This window comes from Microtus oregoni, unplaced genomic scaffold (genome assembly GCF_018167655.1).
Source record: "Microtus oregoni isolate MIOR12 unplaced genomic scaffold, Mior012 000072F_ref0000427, whole genome shotgun sequence".
Lineage (NCBI taxonomy): Eukaryota > Metazoa > Chordata > Mammalia > Rodentia > Cricetidae > Microtus > Microtus oregoni.
The window spans coordinates 4,614,062-4,634,374 of NW_024543979.1; the positions used below are offsets into that span (position 1 = coordinate 4,614,062).

A 20,313-nucleotide genomic window follows, 5' to 3' on the forward strand; every position below is an offset into this window, starting at 1 on the left:
GAAAAAGACAAGATCTCCTGAGTAAATTGGGAGCATGGGGACCATGGGAGAGGGCTGAAGGGGAGGGGAGAGAAGGGAGGGGAGTGGAGAAAAAAAATACAGCTCAATAAAACCAAAAACAAAAGATCCAACAGAAAAAAAAGACCCGCGTTACAATTAGTAAAGCTGATGCCACAGGGACGAAAGATGAAAGCAAGGCGAACTAACAGCATCAGATATCAGGTATTCAGGGATTAATCTGCTCAGGGTTAATCCCCCACAGAAGGAGCTCCATAGCAACCACCCTCCCCGGCAGTCTCATTCTGGTTCCTGCTTACTTGGTACTTGGGTTCTTGATGAAACCCGTGTTTATGAAGTTAGGGCAGAGACAGGACGTTTTGACTCCGTTTTTTCCCAGGGCAGCCAGTTCATCCGTCAAGGCTCTGTGGAAGCCAACTGCAGCAAACTTGCTGGAACTGAAAGAAAGAGGTCACAAGTCAATTCAGGGGCACTGGTCCTGCAGTCTGGTGAGCTCTTCGGGTGGGCAGTGGGGGCACCCCTCCTCTCAGGTCTGGTGTAGACTGAGAGGGCCATAGCCACAGAGGTAAATTCCTTGGCACAGGATAGCCTCAGGCACAGGGTGCATGGTAGTTCCTACACACTGCATCCCTAACCAGCTGGACTCGGTGAATGAAATGAGCTGGCAGGAGACTCATTTTTGAGTTTGCTTTCATTATTGTTCTTTCCATAAAACCCAAGGTCACTGTGAATCTGCTTATTATTTAATCTAAAACGATTGTGTTATTCAGTGGACAGGTCCTGAGTAGTCTTCCTTTGAGTCATGCCTTAACTTCCTCCAAGTCCTTCCCGCCCCTCCCCCATACACATTATATAACACTTAAGTTTTCTAGGATAGAATGTTTCAGATTTGTAATGAAACATTGCCTGTGCTTAATTTTTTGTATATACAATTTTTAAGAATTATCAACCCTGAAACGGTGTGTATGCACGTGTGTGCATGCATGCACTGTGTATATATTTGTGTAAAGGAAGATTTTGACATTGATGATTCTCATTAATGCCCTTCACCTTATCTTTCAAGACAGGGTCTCTCACTGAACCTGAAGCTTGCCCAGTGACTACACCGGCTGGCCGGCAAGCCCCAGAGATCCTCCTCTCCCTCTCTGCCTGGATGGTGCTGGGATGGAGGCGTGGGCTGCTGCTGGGCTTGTGGGGGAAATGGGGATCTGAACTAAGTTCCTGTGTTTGTGTAGCCAGCCCTGCACTTTACTGTCTGAGCCATCCCCCAAGATCTTTTCCTGTTAGGCTTTTACTGTAGTTTCCTCCGTGACAATATTGGTCACAAATGAGTCTCCAGGGCCTGGCCTAGAACTGGCCTTTTAACAGTACTCAGGAAATATCTGTCAAATGGATCAGGAGTGCAAAGTAATTCTGACAAAAACATCTTAATTTGGAAATATTGTGAAACTACTCTAAATAGACTTTATTTTTCCAGGTAGCTTTAAAACAAGTTTTATAAGGATAGTAAGTATATATTACTTTAAATTTTATATGAAAGCATATAATACATTACATTTCATATATAAAGGTATATAATTCAGTCATTTGTTGGTATCTTACATTACTAATTATAAAAACTGTCATAAGATACATGTAATATAAAACCTGTTATCTCAAGCATATAGTTCAGCGATATTAATTGCCAGATAGTTTTATGCTTTTAAATCTCTATGAATAAGAAATTAGATAAGGTTTCTACACATTCTTGTCAATTAAGCTGTCCTCTGTAAAACAGAAAGCTGTAGAAAGTTTTTTTTTAAGCCTAGAAATATACTGAACCATAAACAAAATATGTTGATTTCAATAATGAGGTACAAAGCTTCACTGCACTGAAGAACATAACACATAGCAGCAATGACACCTAAAATTAATCTGTGTAGGACAGGAGCTGCTCACAGTGAATTTTAACCCTCACAACAATCCATGATATAGGTGTTTTTATGAGTGTGGTTTACCGAAGCAGAAATCAAAGCTTGAGATGCAAACTGAGGAGGTAGAAGCAAACTTGAAGTGGGAGCAAGCGTGGCTGAGAGGCAGCTGGAGGTTAAGAGCCCTTGCTGTTCTTGCAGAGAACTGGGGCTCCGTTCTCAGCACCTACACGGCTGCTCACAGTTGTCTGTAACTCCAGCTGCAAGGGAATCAACACCCTCTTCCAGCTTCCACAGGCACCGGGCTCACATGTGGTACACATACAAGCAGGCGGGCAAAATACTCATACACAAAATAAAAATAAAAAACCTTTTAAAAAGTAAACAATAAATCAGACCCGAATAGTCAACAACCTAAAGGTGATAGGCTCCTGACAAAATCAGTCAGTAAAGGACAACTCTCTGAACATCCACAACACACAGCAAGAGTGCTAAACTATAGCAGCGTGGGCGAGGGGCATCGCTTAGCGCAGAGTGCTGTCCTGGCACGTGGAAGGTACTGAGTCTGATCCTCAGCACTTCAGAGCAAAACAAAACTATCTGGGAAAAAAAAGAATCCTCTAAGAGCTAATAAAAGGTTTGTTCTATTAAAAAAAAAAAAGACTAAAGGAAACTGGAAGAAAAATCATGAAATAAATTATCAACAGAGACGGATGTATAAACACGCTCATTTTGGTCATAACTCATACAGTACACACACTAGCATCCTTCTCTAATGAATAATCGTCAAACAATGTGAAAACTCATATTTTCTGTTTGTCTTTCAACAGACTGGTGGACTTCTTCATAATTAATTGATCCTAGCAACTTTTAAAATTCTGGATCTTTTTTTTTTTAATTGAGATTTTAAAAAAAGTACCACAGCTTTCTGTTTTCCAAAGCACAGGTTAAACTAGCCCTTTCTGGAAGGTAGTTTGACAAAGACATAAAAGTAATTAAAGTTGAATCAAATTCGCGGTTCCCTCCTCTTTGATTCGCCATCATGTCTAAGAGTTTACATGGAGGAAACATCAGTGGTGTGCCTAAAGGTTAATGTGGGGTAAAGCTCGTGGAAGTGCGTAGTTGAGAAGAATTAAAACTGTCTGTGATGGGCAGCGTTTGGATCCCGTGATCTGGTCACACCTCAGTTATCAAGCAGCCAAATCTCAAGAACTGGATCTAGATTGGTCTAGACCCTGGACCTAAAACTCTTGTTTGAAGGCCCTGTGGGGGAAGTGATAGTCCAAAGGGGTCAATTGACCTGCTGGTGGTGGATCCTCAAGAGGGAGGAGCCTGCCAGAGACTGACTCTGGCTCCTCCCGGCTCTGGAGTTTTGTTATTTCTAGTAAGTGAGAGAATCCTGAGACAGTCTTAACAACAATGAATGACTGGGTCGTGCTGCACAAAGAATCAGGTCACAGGAACTGAAACTATGCCGGTGGGCTGGGCATGGTGGCGCACACCTCAATCCTAGCATTCTGGAGGCAAAGGCAGGCGGATCTCTGCGAGTTGGAGGCCAGTTCCACAATGACAGCCAGGGCTGTTACACAGAGAAATCCTGCCTCAAAAACAAAAACAAAATCAAAACCAAACAAAAAAGAAAACAGTGCTGGCACACAATATGTATAATTTAATAATTTTCAATTAGGAATACAAGACTACATTGCAGTTATTTTTTGTAGTCTGTCTGTCTGTTTTGAGACAAAGTCTCCCATGCCCCACAGGTTGGCTCTGGGTCAGAGGCAGGGAAGAGTGAGCTAAAATCACAGGTATGCACTGGCTTAGGCTGTACACGTGGATTACGAGGGAAATCCAAGGCAAGCGAGGTTGATTGGTACAGTGTTGTTTCATAGGCAGGTTAAACAGTTTCAGCACACAGTAGGGAGCAGTCTTAACTGGCTTTAAGGCAGGTTGTTACCTCTGGCTGTGAGGTCCTGCAAGAGTTCCAGACTCTGAGGATGTAAGAGAGGTTTTCAGAATGGTGTGTCAACAGAAGAGCAGGTATGCACTTTAGGGTGAACCTCGATACGAATATAGGAAACCTAGAAGGGAGTGGGTTACTCCCCACCTTTTGTAACATCACCTTCATTCTTCACTACAGTCGGAATTATTACTCCCGACTTACAATCATGTTTTAAGCAGCATTTCATCGTAAGCCAATGCTCACATGCAGTTTTGCTGAGTGTTCCTACCCTGGCTATTTGTGTTGACAAAATATATTTTCAAGCTCACTGCTTTCTTTTAAAAATCAACTTGAAGTTGGGAGCAGGAAAGGAGAGCTGGGTATTAAACATGGGACAAACAGCTATTTTGGGTGCCTATTTACTATATCAGGATGGATGCTGGTCACCAGGTTCTCCCAGCATCCCTCAGTCCCTACCTGTTACAGGGTATGGCTGGCACATCCCATCTCCTACTCCAAACATTTCTAGCCCAGGCACTCAGTTGCCCTTCCCCGGACTGCCCTTCCCTATATATCCCACCATTTTGGCTATGCCAGTCTCTCGGCCCAGGCTGCCCCCTCCTGGTCAGCAGCCCCTCTCCCTTTACTTTCCCCTCCCATGGCTCAGGCCATGTCCACTCTGGGCTCTCCCAGATGTCTCTATGGGCTATGCTCTCCCACGTGTCTATACTGAACGTTCTCTTCCAATGTACCTAGGAACAGTCATGTCCTTTCCTGTTTTATTTCTTTTTCATTCAAGAAGGGTGGTGGGTCAGGGAGAAGTTAGAGGGGGAAATGGGAGGCCGTGAATATGATAAACATACAAGGCATGAAATTCCCAAAAACTTAATAAAATATTGTATTAAAAATCAAGGTACCATTAAAAAACCCACTTGACAAACATCAAGCATCATCTTAGGAAAGCTTTGTCTTCCTCACTATGACGTCAGTGCTGTCACTGTGCCCTTTCACGTTACTGGCTGAAACTGTTCCGCTATCGCTCCTTCAGCGTGATTCCCTTTCTCCTCAAAGAGACGTCAGAGAGTCCTTGTGCAGTGACAACCACTACAGTGGCAGGCGAGCCCACAGTGGCAGGCGAGGGCTCGGCTGTAGAGAAAAGAGTCAGCAATTCTGTTTTCCCTGCGCTTCACCCGACAAAGGGCAGCTGGAGAACACAGAACCGGTTTCTGGGGCTGTATTCTGGGAGCCGACAGGTGGGGCCCTATTGTTTTTGGTGAGTACAGGGAAGTGGAATTGAAATTCCAGCAGCTGCCCTCCAGTTACTAAGCAGTCCCCGGATCCCAGAATCTGCGTTCTAGGATTTACATCAGATACGGTTATCAAACTGCTTCATGGATAAGAAAAATCCAGCACAGGAAAGGCGAGCAAGTTCACCTACATCATTATCCCATAAGAATCCCGTCTTAGCAACACCCCAGATGTTCATGATGGTAGAACAGGCAGACAGGTTGCTGTAGAGTCACATGATATAAAACTACGTATGATCAAACAATAGCCACAAATGACATTATGGGCACATCTCACAAACATGGTGAGATTCCACGCACATAAAAATCAAAAGTGGGCAAATGTAACCTGTGCTGTTATGATGGTAACTAGGGGAGCACTAAGAGGCCCCAGGTGTGATAGCTTTTTTATGACTACTTTTTAAATAGATGATCTACTTTGAAGCAATCATTTTTCATTATTATAAATGTTTATTAGTGATGTGGGATTTCCCTCTGTACCATTAATTAACAAAGAAACTGCTTTGGACTTATAGCAAGGCAGAACTTAGGTAGGCAGGAAAAGCTAGGCTGAATGCTGGGAGAAAGAAGGGCAGAATCAGAGACGCTGTGTAGCCCCACCAGAGACAGACACCAGAACATTAACCAGTAAACCACAGTCACGTGGCGATAGACAGATTAATAGAAATGGGTTAAATTAATATGTAAGAGTTAGCCAATAGGAAGCTAGAGCTAATGGGCCAAGAAATGCTTTAATTAATATAGTTTCTGTGTGATTATTTTGGGTCTAAGATAGCCAGGCAGTCAGGAATCAACAATTGGCCTCCTTACTACAGACTGGCACCCAACATGGGGCTCAAACCCATGACCCTGAGATTGAGTCTCATGCTCTACCCACTGAGTATTGTAAAGCTTTTAGAAAGCTTTACAATTAAAAGGCAGTGTCAGGGGCAGGATGTGGCTCAGTGTAGAGTGCTCACCCGGAGTGCATAGGGCCCTGGTGTGATCCAGCACTGCACAGACAGAGTGCTGACCTGGAGTGCATAGGGCCCTGGTGTGATCCAGCACTGCACAGACAGAGTGCTCACCCGGAGTGCATAGGGCCCTGGTGTGATCCAGCACTGCACAGACAGAGTGCTGACCTGGAGTGCATAGGGCCCTGGTGTGATCCAGCACTGCACAGACAGAGTGCTGACCTGGAGTGCATAGGGCCCTGGTGTGATCCAGCACTGCACAGACAGAGTGCTGACCTGGAGTGCATAGGGCCCTGGTGTGATCCAGCACTGAAGAGACTAGGCATACTGGCACACACCTGTAAGCCCAGGGCTCAAGAGGTAAAAACAAGAACAGGACTTCAAGATCATCTCTGGCTTGGCTGCATGAGACCCTGTCTCAAAACAAAACAAAATACACACAAACACACACACACACACACACACACACAAAGAGGGAGGAAGGGAAGGAGTGAAGGAGAGAAAGAGAGGAAGAGAGAGAAAAAGGACAAAGGAAGAAGAAAAAAGAAAGTGGTGTGTTCACTTAGAACACAGGCTCAGCCGACCACTTGTTACCAACATCTGATGATGTGGTTTTCTGGTAGAGGTCTTCAGTATCTGTGAAAACTTCAGCCCCGAGCAGACACTTAGTGGAACTGAACCAGCGCTGCGGATATTCCTTTACACTGTGTGAAGATGAGTCACCGTGATTGGTTTAATAGAGAGCTGAATGGCCAATAGCCAGGCAGGAAGAGGTTAGGTGGGATTTGTGAAGACAGAGAGGACTCAGAGAGGAAGAGAGATTAGGTCACCAGTCGGAGGCAGAGGAAGCAGGACATGCTGGAGGAGAGGTAAGCTCCGTGAGCCACGTATGGTGGTACAGAGACAGACTGACTACAGCCAGTGAAGGCTGTGATTGGCTCACAGAAGAAGATGACAGCTGAAGTAATAAGGGCGGCAGGGCTGCGGTTGCGTTCCCAGAACCCCGGCCGCCTGCTCGGCTAGCTTATGCCCCAAAATAATTACACAGACACTGTATTCTTTTAAGCACTGCTTGGCCCTTTAGCTCTAGCACTTACAGGCTAACTCTCACATCCCGATCAACCCATCTCTAATAATCTGTGAGAACCGGTCTTACCGGGAAGATTCTAGCCTAGTCCATCCTGGGTTGGAGCTTCATGCCTTGAGCGGGGCATCGCATCTCTCCCAGGCGTCTGCTCCAGAGAGGAGAGCTGTCGAGTCTGAGCTCACTTCCTCTTCCTCCCAGCGTCCTGTTCTGTTTTCTCCTCCCACCTATCCTCTAACCAATAAAATGGGCCAGGGCAGTTCCTTTATTAGCCAATGACCTTCCTCCATCAGACAGCCGAGACTCTGGTGGGGGTTCTGCGAGGCTCAGGAACCACTGAGCGTTAGCTCAGATAGAGGATACCCACTGTGCTGTGGTCACAGCTATCGCAGACAGACAAAACCCTCGTCAATTTTAAACGGTCATTCCTCTTTGTAAGTTATTTTACAGACATTTTCACGGCGCAAAAACATTATTCTTTTGTTTCCTTATTGTTAGAAGGCATGGAAAATGTTTTCAGTGACTGTCTTATAATTGTGTCAATTACTCCAGAGACCTCTAGAACTGAAAAGTTGTTGAGGTGAACTGAAAAGGGGCTTAACAGTTGATGATACTGTTAATCTCAAGGCTTTGCGTAGCTCTTCCTCTTTGAGCAGCTTCAAGTCTGTTGTCATGATGAAGACAGTCCTCATTAAATAGGGAAAGAAAAATTAAGTGCCTACACTCTAAAATTACATTGAATGTGTCTGTACACGTAGCTATCAATGTGTGTAAGTATACATAGGTAGGTGGATAACTAATTTTTATATAAGATACGTGTAAATCTTATATAAAAGTTTCCAAGGATATAACCAAAATAATAAGACATAAAAGCATACAAGTTAAGCATAGGAGTCAGTAGAAGAAAAGTAGTCACATACCAGTAAGCCAGCAAGAAGGGAACCACCGTGTGCCCGGCTGCTGATGCCACGGTGACAATATGGCCATGATTATTCTTCATCATGTCAGGAAGAAATGCCTTTGTGGTCTAGAAACAATTTTTTTATTACAAAACCATGTATTATTTATGATTCACAGGTTCATGGAGACTACCTTGAAACAATGATAAGCTATCCAGACATCGTTCCTGATATAAATGAAAACACCCGACTGCCAAGCTCAGCATTGGCCTGGACAAATGGCCAGGGCGCCACAGCGGAATCATTACAACGGACGCTGAAAGCGTTGAGAACCCATCTCGTTTAAACTGTTCACTGCTTCTATCCCTAGCCTTTTACCCCTTGGCACTGATGTCTTCAATCATCTCATACACCAAATAGGAGTGATACACTGGAGTACAAGAAGGGTTAATGTTTCATATTAATTTGCTAGACAATAATTTGATCATGATCTCAAAAATCACAAAGAGCAATCTTCCAGTGGTTCCTAAATGCTTATTGAGTACCCACTGTATGCATGCTGGGGATACAGAAGCAAATGAGATAACACACTGTATTTTATCAAATGTAAACACAGGAAGACAGGCATCTACGGCTTGGGAAAAGCGGGGTAACCAGTACACTGCAACTTCTTGAACTCTTATCAGCCCAAGCTCACATCCAAGAAAATATCAAGGGTTTCTTTATAAACTAGCTGTTTGGGAGCTATTTAAAGTCTTCAGAAGCCCACACTAGAGTCCTTGAACAGTGAGTTCCACTATAAAGTCTGCAGCTTTCGAGGCCAGGAAACAATATGGAGCCTGAGTCTCACAAGAGTTTGAAAGCACACTACACTCTCCCTTGTTACAGGATCATAGACGATGACTTGGGTGGACTCTGTCCTTTCCATATGTCTATACTATCACAGAGATATGTGATTCTAAATATAGTTTAGAATCAAAACCGATGGGCAAGGCATGATAATGTATGCCTGCAAACTCAACACTTTGAAGGTAGAGGCAGGAGGATCAGGAGTTCAAAGCTAGCCTCAGCTCTATATTAAGTTTATGGCAAGCCTGTGCTACTTGAGACCTTGATACTAAAAAGCCAGAAGAATCAAAACACACACAACACCAGAAACTTACAAGGACATGCTTCATTATTAATTTTGGAAGGTACAACTGTTAGTAAAAATGCAGTCATGTCATTAAAAGTGAACTCTTAATCTTTGGGTCTTCAAAAGGAAGTATTTTGTAAAAGAAATCGCACTCACCCAAAAGTGTGCAAGCACATTGACTTCAAAAGTCTTTTCGATTTGAGCATCTTGCGTAGCAAACAGATCTGAAGTGTAGACAACGCCAGCATTATTTACCAGGATGCTAACATTCCCAACTTCTTCCTTTACCTTAAATATCAAAAAGAAAACTATATTCACTAAGTGGTTTGACTGCAAATTTGCATATATACTGACTATTAAAAGAACATACATTTTTTATCTACTAGGCATGGGGAAAAAAGCAGTTATTTTGTTACCTGTATGCCAATATGGGGTAAAAGGTCCTTTTTATTTTATCTACTTATGTGCAAAGCAACTCTGCTTATAATTCTTTTACAATTTAGTCTATTGACTTTGCTCTTATTGATTATGGCTAAAGAGATATTTGGATAAATAACATTGCTTTTTAAACACTTCTTCTAAAGGTAAGCAGAAATCAGTTAAATTTATCAGCAGATTCTAGGACAGGTTATGGAAATTGTGTAAACCTGGCACACTATTGAGACAGTCACATCTGTTTCCTTATTGCCATGATGATTCTGCTCTGTTTCTCACCAACCATTCTCTACTGGGTGGCAAAAGGTGGAGGAGTATAAAGTGGGGGTCTTTGGTCAGTCTTGAGTCGAGTTGTGTCTCTGCCACTCTCTGGACTTTAAATAAGTGATTCAAGTTTTCCATTGCTGCTCTTAGAATAGAGTTAAGAATACAGCGTGTTGTAAGTTACTGTGGGAATAACGGAACAACATGTAAATGAGCTATTTAATACAATTTATAACGTGCTATTACTATTACTATATCATCAATACACATCTATTTATACCTATACCCAAGGGATGTGTTTATAGGCTCTTTTCTTGATTTTATGAGGTATCTGAGTAGGTCTTGATATGGAAATATATATGAGGTAAATAATATAAATGTTATAAATAGTTGGACATAGTAGTATACATCTTTAATTCCAGAACTCCGAAGGCAGATACAGGCAGATCGCTGTGAGCTGGAGTATTATATGATATACATAGAGAGTTCTAAGCCATCCAGGGCTGCATAGCGGGATCCTGTCTCTAAACAAACAAAAATAAAAGCACAAATAAAAAGTTACAAGCATGGTTTCTACCATGTAAGTGTTTCCCCTGGATAATTAGCTCCTCTCTTTGGTATTAGTTAAGAAGGAAGAACATTTGAGAAACTAAAGTGATTATGGGGGGGGGGGCTTCCATAAACCACGAAAGCCAAATTTTCAAAGGTTATTGCAGCTATGGGTAAAATGATTTCTGTTGAGGAAGTACGAGCATGATCACAGGGCTGGCTGCCCAGGGCCGCACGAGGCATCGTTTGAGCGGTGAAAGCTGCCCTATTCAGGAAGTAGGAACTTCTGGTGATTTTTCCAAGTGACCACTGCATTTCCAGGGTTCTACTGTAATCAGTAACAGCAGCCCTAAATAAAAGCGCACAAACATTGATGTTTAAGCTCCTTTTCATAACAGGTGCGCCAGAGCTCCCAGGTCTAGCAGAGCAAGGACATCGTACCAGAACTTTTGTTTTGTGTGCATAGTTAGCTCACTGACTGTGTGGACCCCAGAGTCAGACCCTGTTACACACTGTGTTCCACATACCAGCTGGCTTCTTCTCACAAAGTTGCCATTACTTGTGGCAGTGCCGTGGTAAGGCTGGGGCACGGAAAGCAGCAAACTGCCTATTGGAAGTCTTTGGGTTCATTCTTCTTTGTAGTTAGTGTTCACGATAATGCTCAAGGCAATGATTGTTGTTTGTCCATTTTTTAAAGATAAGAAGCAGGAACCAATAGAATGGTTTAGGCCACTAGGGTGGAAGCCAGACTCTTCCAGATCTCCACAAAAAAACCTCACACAGAAAGGCTACCAGAAAAAAGGGATGAATTTCTAGATTCAGCCAAATTCAACCAAGAAGTCAACAACCTACACAGATCTGTAACAAATGAGGAGATTGAAACAGTAATAAAAAGCCTTTCAGCTAAAAGTCAAAGTACAAATGCCAAACAAAACAAAACAATGCAGGGACCAGATGCATTCACAGCAGAACTCTACCAGACTTTCAAAGAAGATCAACAGCCAACCCTTCTTAAACTATTCAAAGAATAAAAACATTAAAGAGCACACCCAAGCTCTTTCTATGTAATCAATATCACCTGAATACCCAAATCAGGAAAAGACACAGAAAAAAAAGAAAAAAAGGAAAGAAAACTATACGCCAACATCCCTGATGAACATAGACTCAAAAAAATGTTCAATAAAGCAAATAGAATAGATCAAAAATAGAATATAATAGAATACATTAAAAAGAATACCTACCATGATCTACCATCAAATAGAATACATCAAAAAGATTATCTACCATGACTAAGTTGACTATATCCCTGAAACATAAATACTTCAATAAATATAGTAAATCACATAAATTGACCACAACAAAAACCATGTGGTCATCTCAATATATGTAGAAACAAGCCTTTGACAAGAGACAGTATGCCATCATGATGAAAATCCTGGAGAATGTAGGACTAAAGGGATCATACCTCAGCATAGTAAAAGATATCCATGAGAGACCCAAGCCCATGCCATCATAAATGGGGAAAAGCTGAAAGCAATCCTAGTGAAGTCAGGAATGAGAGAGGGGTGTCTCCTATTCTGATTTCTTCTCAATGTTGTGTTTGAAGTGCTAGCTGGAGCAATAAGGCAAGAGAAGAAAATTAAATGGATACAAATAGGGAAAGAAACCAAACTATCCCTATCTGCAGGTGACATGATACTATGCATTACAGATCCAAAAAATTCTACCATAAAACTTCTATAAATGATAAATTTATCAATGTGCCAGGACACTGACTCAATTTGAACAAATCAATAGCCTTTCTACACCCTAACAACAATCATAAAAAGAAGAGCGCATGGACACATTCCCATTCATAATGCCCGCAAAGAAAATAAAATATCTACGATTAAACTTAACTAAGGAAGTGAAGAATCTCTTCAGTGAAAGCTTTACACCACTGACGAAAGAGATAGAAAAGACACTAGATCATGGAAAGACATCCCATGATCATGGATTGCTAGAATTAATAATATAAAAATGACCCTTCGGGCTCGAGAGACGGCTCAGAGGTTAAGAGCACTGGCTGCTCTTCCAAAGGACCCAGGTTCAACTCCCAGCATCCACATGGCAGCTCATAACTGCCTGTAACTCCAGTTTCAGAGGATCTGACACCTTCACGCAGACATACATACAGGCAAAACCCCAATGTACGCTAAATGAGTAAATAAAAAAAGAAAGAAAATGACCCTTCTAGTAAAAGCTATTTATAGATTCAATACAATCCCAATCAAAATCCCCATCCCAATCTTCACAGGGATAAACAACCTATCCTAAAATTCATATGGATCCACAAAAGGCCCCCGATAGCCCAAATCATCCGGAACAAAAAGAACAATGCTGGAAGGATTACCAGTCCAAATCTCAGGATCTATTACAGGGCTATAGTAATAAAAACATTCCAGTACCGGTCCAGAAGCAGACGCCAGACTAATCAAATAAAATCTAAGGCCTAAGCATGAGCACACACACCTTCAGCCATGTAATAGTCAGCAAAGATGCCAAAACAAAAGCTGGCTAAAAGAAATCATCTTCACCAGCTGTGCTGGGAAAACTGAATTCCACATGCAGAAGAATGAAATTAGACCTGTATCTATCACCCTGCACAGAAACTAACTCCACATGGACCAAAGACCTAAACCTGGAACACTGAAACTGCCAACAAACAAACAAATAAACAAACAAACATGATTTTCTGAATAGAACTCCATTTGCCCAAGAACAAGCCGCACTTCATAAAACTAAAAAGCTTTTGCCTAACTAAAGAAAAAATTAACTAAGACGAAGTCCACAGACTGAGAGAGAGCCTTTGCCGGTTACACATCTGACAGAGGATTAATATGCAAATTATATAAAGAACTAAAAAAAATCAAAAACAAAACAAAGAATCAAGAAGAAAAATTGACTTAGCTACAATTGTTGTGAAGAGACACCATGACCAAGGCAATTCTTAGGAAAGAAAGCATTTAATGGGGTCTTTCTTACAATTTCATAGGTTTGCTCCATTATCATCATGGTGGGAACACGGCAGCATGTTGGTGCTGGGCCAGTAGCTGAGAACTATATCCTAATCCACAGGCAGAGAGAGAGAGAGAGAGAGAGAGAGAGAGAGAGAGAGAGAGAGAGAGAGAGGTGGGGGGGGATTCACAAAAAGTAAAAAATAAATCTGCCAAATGACCCAGGATTGTGTGATATTTTGATCGCGTTCTGACAACAAAATCTGCTTTGAGTTAGAGGACAGAGCTAGCCACTAACTGACCAAAATTAACCATAGAGGTCTTTGGAGGACTGAGGACAGATAGGAGACAGGAAGTAGTAAAATGGGGCTGAGAGAGGATCTCAGTCCTTTATATTGAGGTACGGAAGAGAAAGGAGGTGACTGGTGGTTTCTTTGCTTCTCTGATCATTCAGGCTTAATTTTTTTTTTATTGATAAAGAATAATTAGATAAACGCTTCAATCCAGCTATACCACTTCTTGGCACATTCCCAAAGGACTTGACATTATCCTCCACAGGTGCTTGTTCATCCATGTTTATTGGTGTTCTATTCACGGTAGCTAGGAAATAGAACTAACCGGCCACTGTATAATGAAAGTGTCATAAATATACACCCTGGACTACTATTCTGCTGTGGAAAATAATGAAATCATGAGACTTGCAGGCAAATGGATGGAACTAGAAAAGATCATATTGAGTGTTGATTGTTCTTTTTCATTTGGCTCCCAGCTCCAATCTGCAGCTTGAGAACATACCCTGTAGTAACCACAGAAACAAGAAAAGGACAACGGGCAACTGCCAGGGTAGGGGTGTCGGGAATCAATCAGGAAAGGAGGAGCAGGATATAATCGATCTGCTAGAGAATCGGGAAGGGGGGCTCAAATTAGAAAGGGTAGATAAATACCTAGGAAAGAGGGTAAAGTAACAGTAAGGATTTCTGAAAACATCACAAGGAATCATATTTTCAACTATTCACTTCAAACAAAAAAGTCAGAAGCTGTGGCTCACACCTTTAATTCCAGCACTCAGGAGGCAGAGGCAGGTGGATTCTTGTGAGTTCAAGACCAGCCTGGTCTACAAAGTGAGTTCCAGGGCAGTCAGGGTTACACAGAGAAACCCGGTCTTGAGAAACTAAACCAAACGAAAACAAAACAACCCCCCCCCAAAAAAAAACATCAAAAACCCAAGAAAACAGGCTGAGCAAGTCATATGAGCAAGGCAGTAAGGAGCAACCCTCCATGGCCTCTGACTCAGTTCTGCCTCCAGGTTCCTGCTGTGAGTGAGTTCCTGTCCAGATTGCTTTGATGATGAACTGTTCCATGGAGCTGTGAGTGAAACAGACCCTTTCCTCCCCAAGCTGTTTTTGGTCATGGCATCTCATCACAGCAATAGTGACCCTAACTAAGATGGTAGCCAACACCTCTCTAATTGAACTAAAGGCCTGCTCAGCAAGAGGGAAGTCATGCCTTGTACTGGAAACAGTCAATGACCCAGGGGTAGTGAAATCACGGAGAAGCTAAAACCACCACTTTACTTAACCAGCACAATCCCTTTACTACCTTCAAAATATTTGTCCTTACATACACAGGTAAGTGTAGTTCTTAACCCTCATCAAGGAAACGTCTGCTACAGAAACCCACAACTGGTCAAAATGCAAAACGGGAGAGCCTTGTCATAAGAGACACATCTACAAAACTACCCTACAGCTAAGACTCAGGGAACCCTGTGGGAGAGGGGGCAGAAAGATTGCAAGGGTCAGAGGATCTGTGAGTTGCTGTGGGGTTGTGTCTCCTCAGAAACCACACACATAGCATCTCACCAATATGACTGCCCAAACATGAGCTGAACAAGGGCACTAGCTGTACACATGCCAAAGTGGGGGGGGGGGGGAAGACCACAAGACCTCAGCCCTGCAGAAAGGACACTCTAGACAGTGTAGGAATGCTGAGAATGAGAGACATGGTCTTCCCCAGGAAAGAGCACACCAACTGGTTATCCAACAGCAAATGATCAGCCTTGAAAACTTACGTACAGCCAGCCGTACAGCCGGGTGATGGTGGCACACGCCTTTAATCCCAGCACTCAGGAGGCAGAGGCAGGCAGATCTCTGTGAGTTCGAGACCAGCCTGGTCTACAGAGCTAGTTCCAGGACAGGCTCCAAAGCCACAGAGAAACCCTGTCTCGAAAAACCAAAAAAAACAAAAACAAAAAAAAAAAAAAACAACAAAAAAACGTGCATACAAGAAACACTATTCAGACTGAATAGGTTATTTTTAAGAATGTATATGTATACACATACATATATACACACAACAATTAGTGAAAAAGGAGGCCATGAATTTGGAAGAGACCAAGGTGGGGTATATGAGAGGGTTTGGAGGGAGGAACGAGAAAGAAGAAACGAGGTAATTATAATGTCAAAAATTTTAAATAAAAAATCCAAACAAACTATTTGAAAATAGAAGGAAAAATTTAACCATATCTAAATCTAATCAAAGAGGCTCTCAGCCTGTTTGAGTCAGGATCTTTGTGTCTGCCAAATCCAGAAATAGCTTAAGGAGAGGTCTAGAAATGCAGATTTTAAAGAATTTGCCTGTTATTCTCATGACCTGCCTTCACTGGTACAAATGAGTGATGTGGGAGTGTCATATATCAATCTGTTGATTTTATTGGCTAAGTAATAAACAAGCTGCTTGGGCTCATAGCTTAGAACATAGGTGGGTGGAGTAAACAGAACAGAATGCTGGGAGGAAGAGGAAGTGAGCTCAGAGACTTGATAGCTCTCCTCTTGGGAGAAGACGCCTCAGACAGAGAGGCCATGCTCCGCTCTCCCGCTCCGCTCTCCCGCTCCGCTCTCCCAAGCAGATGCACGCAATGAAGCTCCGACCCAGGATGGACGTAGGCTAGAATCTTCCTGGTAAGATCGGTGCTCACAGATTATTAGACATGGGTTGATCGGGATATCAGAATTAGCCTAGAAGAGGCTAGATAGAAATGGGCCAAGCAGTGTTTAAATGAATACAATTTGTGTGTTGTTATTTCGGGGCATATGCTAGCCAGGCAGCTGGGGTGCTGGGGACGCAGCCCCGCCGCTCCTAATTACTACAAATGAGGACACATTTCACACAAAAGAACATTTCAGTTGGAGGCAGAGAGGAGTGCGGCAAGGCCTTGTAGGGCTAGATAAACCTATGATTCAAGCCGGGCGGTGGTGGCACACGCCTTTAATCCCAGCACTCGGGAGGCAGAGGCAGGTGGATCTCTGTGAGTTTGAGGCCAGCCTGGTCTACAAGAGCTAGTGCCAGGACAGGCTCCAAAGCTACAGAGAAACCCTGTCTCGAAAAAACTAAAAAACAAAAAAAAAAAACAAAAAGAAAAACAAAAAAACCTATGATTCAAAGCCAACACCGAGTAAGTTTCACACCCATGTCTTTGGCTGGACTTCAGAAGATGCTGTCAGCGTTGGCAAGTGCCAGTCAAGGACATTAGACCACGTTAGGCCACTGGGGAGATAAGGGCGTACTCAGTGTTAGATTCCTGGAGTCTGCTCTACACCAGGAAAAAGAAACCCACTGGAAGCAAGGCTAACAATGCTTAGGTATGCATGTTTATCTCTACACACACACACACACACACACACACACCTTGATTTTTCTTTTCTGGAGATTGATGCCAAGGCCTTATACTCGCTAGGTAAGTACTTTGCCACACAGTAGCCCCCCAGCTCCCTCAAATATATATATATATGCATACACACACACATATATTTCTCTCTGTGTGTGTACAGTGTGTGTGATATGTGTATATGTGTAAGTACATGGGTCTATGTACACACAAGAGGCCAGAGGAGGACATTATTGTTTTCTGCTTTCATTCCTGAACCCTGAGCCAGGCTGACAGCCAGGAAGCCTTAGATATGTGTGGCTGTGTGCTAGGCTTGTGCAGCAAGCATGCCTAAACCATCTATTTTATCTCTCCTTCCCCAAGTGTATGTATTTCCAGTAAGTTCCCTAGAAGGCTGTAGAGCACACTATGTCACATGGTACAGTTGCAGGTCTGTCACTAGCCAGACATACATTCTTGGGAAATTCAGACCACAGCGTTTCTCAACTACATTGTGTAAGGAGTCAATGTGACCATCTCCACTGCACTTCCAAGTCCCCCGCCACCACCCCTGACATATTTCCAACTCCAGGTAGAATTTTACCTTTTTTGCTGCACTGTAGATCTCGTCCCGCTTGCTGCAGTCCACCACGAAGGGATGGGCCTGGGCACCCAGTTTCCTGCACTTTAAGGCCGTTTCCTCAATGCCGCTCTAGAAAAAGCCCCAAAGAGGGCGAGAGAACTGCGTAAATGATGGAACGCATCGCACAAAAGCTCAGGATCAGGTAGGCAGACGGAATGTTAAAATTCAAGGTGGTTATTTGAATAACTAACCTATCATGCGCACTAGTCTTTGATGGTTTGCACAAACGGCTGTTACCACACTTGGTGATTGAAACGTCCACACTCACCTGATCCCTGAGGAAAGTTACCTACTAACTCTCCACGGCCTCAAAGGGTCAAAACCAAAGTACACACAATATCTCCCAAGACACCACCAACAGGGGCTTCAGGCCTTAGGTCTCCAAAATGTAATGAGTCACAGTTCTCTTTTTGATTTTTAGTAGTATATTACAAAAATAAAATTTAAACTAGCAGAATTATTTTTGGTTAGTGGAACAATTTTTTTTCTGATGCATCCAATTAGTTTTCCCCTAAGTATTTGTACTAAAATATTTCATAGTGAAATGTCAAGACAGGACAGCATTCTGACAAGTTCAGTAAAAGCATTGGATCAATTAAATCGTAGGGATTCAGATAGTAAAGGAAATCAAAACATCATTTCTGAATCAATTGTACCTCACACTTCAGCCAACTTAACAAAGACAAGCTCTTCTCTCTGTGTGTATGCGTGTATGTGCACGCATGCATTGCACACATATGTATGCATCCAAGTGTGTGGTATATGTATGTGTACATATTCACGTGTACACACTTGTGTGAGCACTCATCAATTATGCCTTTTAATCATTTTCTGTCTTAGTTTTTGGAAACAGGGTTTCTCGCTGAGCCTGGAGTTCAAATCTGCTTGAGGTCCTCCAGGCACCCAACAGTGACAGTCCTTATAGCCCTGGTCTTTGCACTTGGATTTTTAAGTGGGCACTGGGGTCCTCATGCACTTTATCAGCCATGCTGTCTGCCCAGGGTTCGTCTGTCATAGTGCTTGTACTTGTCTATGTATGTGTTTGCACAGGATTCCATGTTTTAGTTGTATACATCATAGAAGTGTGTATTGTTACAATTAACCTAAGCGTGTTGGAAAGCATAGAAAGGCTGACTTAAACATCACGTGCAGCCCACGGGTCAGAGCGAATAGCAGAGCAGATAAAACAGACAGTGAAGCATGGGCACAGCCTTGCTCACATTGCTCAACAACCATCAGCGGTCCAAAGTTTCTCCAACTCTGTGCATGACTCACAGAGAGACGTTGTTGACCCCACCCTTTTATTTAACCCAGGTTACCCACCAAACTATTACCATTGAAATAGCACTGACGAAATAGTCTAGATTCCTCTTTGCACACTAGAAGTTTGGAATCAAGTGGGTTTATCCGCCCAGCGCTCCTTGAGTCAGACCAGGAAGAGTTTAAAAGCAGAACAGCTATGATGGATGCGCGCCTTCTCCCTACATCGCCAGCTCAGACTTTGATCCAGACCTTAGACTTTTCTTCCCTTCACTGTTCCAGGCTTCACATTTGCTGAGCCCTATCAAGGCAACTGTCTCTGTGTGCTTGTGTGTCATGGTCCTAATACTTACAATCCCTGTCTCTTGTCTCCATCTACTGAGGCCTTGCTTCCGTGGCCACCTAGATGGGACTGGCAATCTGTCCTTCCCACCCCACAGTCCCAAGCAGCGTTCTCCTCACTGCTGTACCGGCTGTTCTACATCAGACTGCTGCCCAGCAGACAGTGTGTGTCCGTGGACATTCACTGGATAAACACACTTCTGAGGAAACGCCGTGCTCACCAGAGCCAGAGACTGGAAGTTGTCAGCCCAAGTTACTCTTTGTTCAAGCATAAAATTTCACACAAGTTTGCCTGCCATCCGCTAGACACCCAGCTGAATTATCTCATGCATTGGTTTATCATCTCCTTCTAATGTTGATTTTATACATTTGTGCAGAAAACTAAAGGTTTAGAAAGCCAAGTTTCTCAACTAAGAAGCAAAGAGCCCTTTATGTGTCCGACCATATGACCATGTGGGCCTCGGCCAGCTGGCCTACGCTGGCCCGATTCATCCATCTTACCTTGTATAAATACCTTGTACGTGTTTAATCCACCAGACTGAGGCACTCCAACTCCTGTCTGCCACCTGGTCTTAACATCTAGGCAGTAGACAGCCACGGAAAATTAGCAACCTACTGTCCCAACCACTCTTGAGTTAGTTATTATTTGACCTCATGAACCTTGGCTTCTTATTTTCAGAACTGATGTGCACACACAGTGTAATGAATGGCACGTTAGGCCGACAGGCGCTAACCCTGTGTTCATCCACCAAAAGCCAGATTACAGCTTTCCTGCCATGTCCCCAAGTTCCCTCGCACACCTCTTCCGCAGGGCCAGGGGACTTACACTGAAATTCTTTCTCTTGTAGTTATTTTTTTCCTACAAGGTGACTTAAATCAGTAACTATGACAGCGTAATGGTGATTTCTGTAGGGTGTCATTTTTAAATTCATC

The 20,313-nt window shown here is 43.0% G+C and overlaps 1 protein-coding gene across 1 annotated transcript in view; it reads right to left on the bottom strand.

Moving 5' to 3' along the window:
- The window catches only part of LOC121440965 (estradiol 17-beta-dehydrogenase 11), a 36,230-nt gene that overhangs the window by 15,252 nt on the left and 665 nt on the right, over window positions 1–20,313 (bottom strand). Inside the window, exons 2-5 of the mRNA XM_041642058.1 lie at window positions 17,740–17,847; window positions 9,405–9,536; window positions 8,135–8,241; window positions 318–455 (exon numbers count right to left, since the gene is read on the bottom strand). Coding sequence (XP_041497992.1) covers window positions 318–455; window positions 8,135–8,241; window positions 9,405–9,536; window positions 17,740–17,847 — 485 coding nt within the window. The remainder of the gene's footprint in view (window positions 1–317; window positions 456–8,134; window positions 8,242–9,404; window positions 9,537–17,739; window positions 17,848–20,313) is intronic.